The sequence below is a fragment of the Nanorana parkeri genome, unplaced genomic scaffold (genome assembly GCF_000935625.1).
Source record: "Nanorana parkeri isolate BGI_ZX_2015 unplaced genomic scaffold, ASM93562v1 scaffold754, whole genome shotgun sequence".
In the NCBI taxonomy this organism is placed as follows: Eukaryota; Metazoa; Chordata; class Amphibia; order Anura; family Dicroglossidae; genus Nanorana; species Nanorana parkeri.
The window spans coordinates 59,789-66,384 of NW_017307022.1; the positions used below are offsets into that span (position 1 = coordinate 59,789).

Below are 6,596 nucleotides of genomic sequence, written 5' to 3' on the forward strand. Positions count from 1 at the left end.
CCCCCCCCTTTCTCCTGTTTTTACATTGCCTATTTTTTGAAATCTACTCTTCATATCGCTCATTGAACATTGCTGTCTCTGGCATCGCCTTCACCTATTTAAAGAAATAATTCAAGATCAATATAGATCACTGAATGCTATTCTTCTGATTTTTTGGGGCTATTTAGATTTTTTTGTCAGATCTTTTAAAAAACTGTCACAGATTATCCACTGTAATCTTGTTGAGACGTTTTTTCTGATACTGTGTTATATATTTCAATGAAGTTGTAATGCCGTATTATATTCACTAATCGTAACTGATTTCATTTATCTACTATCATCTAATTTCATTTATTATTACTTAAGCTTAATCGAAGCTGATTTTATCCATCTTATTATTATTATTTAATTTTATTATCTATTTTTTATCATCTAAGTTTATCACGATTTTTCACCTATGTTTGTATGTCATTGATATTTATTAGCTATAGGCTACACTTAACCTTCAGTTAATTGCTCACTTATGTTGTTCACACATTTCCAACTTCTTTCGTTTACTTTTTTATGATTGCTTCTAACACACATAATTTAAACATTGATATACATTGATCACTTAACCCAATCTGTGAACATCTACACACATTTTGTTGACTCCACCTCTAGCGCTGTGTTACAAATACTCTACATACATATGCAGTTGCACCTCCTCCCAAGTCCATCAATATGGAGTTGCACCCCCTCCCATGACCATCAATATGGAATTGCACCCCCTCCCATGACCATCAATATGGAGTTGCACCCCCCCCCCCAATAGCTCCCCCTCCCATGAACATCAATATGGAGCTGCACCTCCTTCCATGGCCATAACTATGGAGTCGGCCCCTCCCCTCATGGTCATCAATATGAAATTGCCTCCCAATGTGGCTATAACATCCTCCACTGTTTTGGGAAGGCTTTCTACAAACTTTTGGAGTTTCCGTCGTAATTTGTCCCATCTGTGGGGTCAGGTCCTGATGTTGGATGAAAAGACCAGACGCACAACCGCCATTCCAATCCATCCCAAAGGTGTTCAGTAGGGTTGAAGGTCAGGGCTCTGTGTAGGACACTCGAGTTCCTCCACCATACTGGTCACACCATGTCTTTATGGAGCTGGCTTTGTACACAGGGGACAGTCATGGGTGGGACAGAAAAGGGTCTTCACCAAACTGTGACCACAAGGCTGGAAGATCACAATTGTCTACAACGTATGATGTAGTAACTATTAATAGAACCTTCACTAGAGACACCTGAACTCCATCATTGGGAGGGGTTCACATACTATTGGCTATAAAAGTAGGTGTGATGGTCAGGTGTCCACATACTTTTTGCCATTTAATGTATATGTATTGCATATATAAAGATGGACTGAATGGAGTGTTTATATGGGAGTTTGCTGTGCCGGGTTTCACCTTCGTTGTATAACAGACACATTTATGAGCAGAATTCACAGTGAAAAGAATCCCGGCGGCCATCACCTGTTCTGTCTTCAAAGTTCTTGTTGTTTATAATGATACACTTGCCGAGCTTCGAGTAATTCATCGCATACTGAAAATCTGGGGCAACAATGCGGCTGTTCTGGCTGGCTGGCTTCTCTGGTTCATTTTTTTTCTTCCTGTAGATAGACAAACAGAAACCTCAAGATAAAAATCAAACCAGCTGACACAGATCTCGGCTTTGTAACAGAGACGGAAATAGTTCAGTGATCGGGGGGGGAATATTCTCCATTTCCTGGTTTGCTACTTTTTTTTTTACATTTACATTAGATACTTTTATATGTCGACGTCACTGAATACATTCTCCTATACAATGTCACATGTATCAGAATATGTTTTCAGACCATGTCCAGCAGATCAGAAATTGAAGCAGTGCACCGTCTTATGCTGGGCACACACTTACAACCCTCGCAAGACTTTTGTCTTGCGAGGGTTGTAAGGTACTTAAAAAAACGTACGATCTGCCCATCTTGGACAGGCAGATCGTACTTGCGATGATCGCAAGCCGCGCCCCCCCCCCATGAGGGGCGGGCTTCCGATGACCGCAATGCCGAACGGGCTGTGTGCGCTTGCGCACAACTGCCCGTCCGGCTTTTATCGTACGAACATGCTACACACCCACCGAACATCGTACGATGCTCGGCGGGTTTTCGAACATGTTCGTAAGTTAAAAGTCGTGCGAACTTACAGTAGTAGAGGTCGCACGGCTTCCACACACCTTACGATAATCGTACGATCGCGGGATTTCCCGCCATTATCGCGAGGTGTGTGGGCACCCTTACTTGTTTTTTTTATTGTAAAAGATATCAGACCCCGTTCACACTGAGCGATTTGAAGCTCAAACATCAGCTCCATGTAGCTCATCCAATGAATTTCAATGGCGCTGTTCACATCTCACAGCTCAATGCCGCCTGTAGCTTGTCGCTTCAACATGACCTATTTTTCGGCGGATTTCGTGCGATTTGGCTCAATAGACTTCAATCTACACTCAACGTCGCGCATCACCAGCGATTTTGTGCGACATTGTTGCGCTACAGAAGCGTCACTTTTGCACAGAAATATAAGCAGGATACAGGAAGAGGAATTATGTCACATCAAGACCGCTTTTGATTGGCTACAGCCCAATGTAGCAGCTACGAAGTCCATGCCAAAAGTAGCGATTTGTAGCGTGACGATATGTGCGTTGTAGCTCAATGTCTCTCAAAGTCGCTCAGCTCAAATCAGCGTGAATGGGGGTCTTAGTGCCCATTCACACTGAGAGTTTAATCCCGGGATTTCTGCCGCGATATAGCGCATATTTGCCACGCGATATCGCGAGAAGTCGCTCGTCCAATGATTTTCTATGGAGCTGGCCTGTCGCTTGCGCAGGACCCTTTTTCCCCACGGATGTCGCACGATTTTTCTTTTTTGCATGCAGCCCGACGGTGAAGGTCGCCCGAACAGTCGCGCTATCCCGGGCCGCGCGAAAATCCGCTCGTGGGAAGTGTCGCTCAGTGTGAATGGGGACATAGTCATAGGGAAATCATTTAACGCTTGGTCGGCCACGACTCCGAGTCCATCCCACATCTTTACCTCTATGAACTCGAGCACATAAAAAAGGAACATTATAAGGGGTCTCGAAGTGCTTGAAACACGGAAGTTACAGGACGTTCTTGCCACATTTCTCGTCCATTTCTTTCTTGTCTTTTGTAGGTTTTTACCTCTGTACATATCTCTATGCACCGCCCACCGAGGGATATTAAATGATAAAAAAAATAATACCCGTCCTTCTGTGTACCAGGATAAGAACTCATACTCCTACAGAGATTGCTGCATTATATAAATATTGCTAGTGTGCTCAGTTGTGATTTTGCTGTTAAAAGGAAAACTATGGGGTTAGTGTTTTTCCCCATATTTCTCTTTAGGGTAACGGGAGGACACAAACTAGCGTCCTCCCGTCACCCTAAGCTCAGTATACCGCGAGCTACAGCTCGCGGTATACTGAGACGCCGCAGCCGGAGCGGATCCCGACATCGAGGTCGAGATCCGCCCAGCTTCGTACTACCCTAAATTGTGTGTGGGCAGTTGGAAAGGTGAAAGTGTGCCAGATTCCAGCTCACAGGATCGCTTAGGACAGTGATGGCGAACCTTGGCACTCTAGCTGTGCCAAAACTACAAATCCCAACATGCATCTACCTCTGGGAGTTATGTCTGTGGCTGTCAGAGCCTTGCAATGCCTCATGGGACTTGTAGTTCTAAAACAGCTGGAGTGCCAAGGTTCGCCAACACTGGGTTAGGAAATTTCAGAAGTGTGTGGGAGTCACCTCGCTGCTCCCAACCCTAAGACCCCGTTCACACTGAGTGGTTTATCGCGTGATTTCCGCTCCAAAAATCTCAGCTCAATGTCGCTCTATGTGGCTCGTCCAACGCATTTCAATGGAGCCGTTCACATCTCAATGTCACCTTTAGCTCGTCGCTCGAACATGACCTATTTTTCGGCGGATTTTGTGCGATTTGGCCCCATAGACTTTAATGGTATAGCTCAATGTAGCGCGACATTGTCACACTACGTCGCGCTACAGAAGGCGTCACTTTTGCACAGAAATATAAGGAAGGAAGGAAGGAATGATGTCACATCAAGAGCGCTTTTGATTGGTTACAGCCCAATGTAGCAGCTACGAAGTCCCTGCGAAAAGTCGCGCTGCGTAGCACGACAAAATGTGCACTGTAGCTCAATGTCGCTCCGCTGAAAATCGCTCTGAAAAAAATGGATGTAGCTCAGTGTGAATGGGGTCTTAGAGCGCGCCAGATTATATGCAAGATTTGCATCCGTCTGTCTGTGTCCAGTGAGATAGATTTGGGTCGCCCTCCAGTGCTGAGAACTGTTTCACAGCCCCTCATTCCACCTCCACCACACAAGGATCTTGCTCCTGTTATTGAGTCACCAGGGGTAGGATCCTGGACACCTATAGACACACTTTAATGCCCTCCAGTGCTGTCACGGGTCCTTTTTTGCCCTCTTCTTTCCCCAGCAGTGGGCGGATCCTTCATGGTGCCACATAATGGCAAGATGCATTATTTCTGCAAGTCTAGGGTGGCGGGGGCGGAGCATTGACACCCCGGGGCTCGCAGGAAATGGGTTGAATAATGCTGGCCGTCTATCAACTTAGAAGAGTAGCTGTTCTTGGTCCTTGAGCGGCTGGGGACTATGTGAGGACAAGAGACGGTGACGGGGTGAGTATAGTAGCCGGAGCTGCAATTTATTTTTAACTATTGCCGGGAAAATCATTTTTTGACCAAGTCCTGGACTTGAATTGTAATGTGAAATCAGCAGCTACTCCCACCGACCAATGAGAAGTCTTATTTCTTAGTTCTATCTGCTCTGATGAATGGTGACATATGATTGGCTGGTATTGCACCAAGGCCGCCAGACAGCAATATGAATCATTACACCCCCCCCCCCCACCACTCCAAAAAAAATCTTCTTCAGGGTTTAGTGTCGAGCAATGTAGATGGAGGGCTGACTTATGGTCTGTCTTTGTCCTCTGTCAGGATGGTTATTGCTCCATTAAACGTACCGTACACACTAAAAAGCATTTCTGTTTTGGCATCAACGTTTCTACATAAAAAATATGTTTTTTTCCTTTTACAGAAACCCGGAGACATCGGAGCCGAGCTATAAACACACGCAAGTCATGAACTCCTCTCCACGGAACCTGCGTGAGCGCCACTGACGCGCAGAAATGCTCATCTTCCTTCATGATATCAGTGCAGATGACATTGTGATAATCCGTATACTGTTACATCAGTCTCTGCACCACAGGAGCTTACACTCTAATGCCCCCCCCCACATCAGTCTCTGTACAGAGGAGCTTACACTCTAATGTCCCCCCACAGTCACACACTATTATTATACATGTATACATCTCCGACATAGACTGCAGTGCTGTACAGAGAACACTGAGCCAGTCACATCGGTCATCAGTTGAGTTGCATATTTTAGCACAATGTGTAAAGCGGGATCAGTCATCTCACATCAGCCGCCCGTCGTCATATGTAAGCGCGATTGTATCACACAGCTGCCAGGCGATTGGCAGGTTACAAGAAATCCCATCTGGGGTGATTTGGGGAGAAGGTGAATGAAGGCCAAACCATGAACAACACAATCTGCGGCTGGAGTCAAGTTTCAAAACTTTACAAATCGTTTACATAGTGACAACTACTCCTCAGTGCTGCCGAGGAACCAGACATGTGTCACAGAGAGCCATTTGGAAGGCAAGCCCGTCTGTTGCAGCTTCCTCCACAGCTTCAGCATACGGTTGTGAAAACTGGGTTAAGGAGAAAAGGATTCGATGTGTTTGGATGTCTGGCTGATCGATTCAATCCCCGGGCCTAGTGCTGGACCACAATGGTCAATAAAGTCCATCAAGACCCACCAGAGCTGCTTCTAAATGGCTCCGGGAATCCATGTGCCACCCGCCGTGCTCCAGAACCAGAAAAGTCATATTTGTGCATGCTCGGAGCCAGAGGCACAACTAGAAACCTCAGGGCCCTGGTGCAAGGAACCATGAAGGGCCCTCCCCTGGTGAAAGAAACCATGGCCCTGAAACCAAGTGTCGGAGTATTCCCAGTGGTATCCTTCCTGCAGTAGGGTGGCACCGGTCTTTAAACTGGCACCTGATCAACCCCCACCCCAATGCACCCCCCTCACCCACCTTGTGCAGCTTCCACAGCCCCCAGTGCCATGACCTCGTGACTGCCGTGCTTGCCTTCCTTCAGGCACTGGTAACAGACCGGCATCTTGCACTGGATACAGTACATGCCGTGGTTCTCCAGCTTGTGGTTGGTGCAGATGGAGATCTTGCGGGGCTCAGCCTCCGGCCAGTGGTCCCTGGGATGGGTGGCAGCGCAGGAGGCATGGCTTGCAATAGAAGACATCACACTGCTCGCACATGACTCTTGCCTCGTTGGGGCTCTTCTCACCTTGCAGTGGAAGGCGGCTACCTTGCTCTGCTGGTAGCTCTCAATGATGCCCTCCAGACCCGGTTCTTGGCGCAGTGTTCTTCAGGGTCATGGTTTCTTGCACCAGAAGGGAAGGCGGGGGGG

General features: G+C 46.9%; 1 protein-coding gene across 2 annotated transcripts in view; it reads right to left on the reverse strand.

Annotated features, from left to right (window-relative positions):
- Positions 1-6,596, reverse strand: part of CASP7 (caspase 7) — a 32,039-nt gene that overhangs the window by 9,050 nt on the left and 16,393 nt on the right. For both annotated transcript variants that reach the window (XM_018564479.1, XM_018564480.1), the window contains one exon: positions 1,494-1,630. In XM_018564479.1, the coding sequence (XP_018419981.1) occupies positions 1,494-1,630 (137 nt within the window). The remainder of the gene's footprint in view (positions 1-1,493; positions 1,631-6,596) is intronic.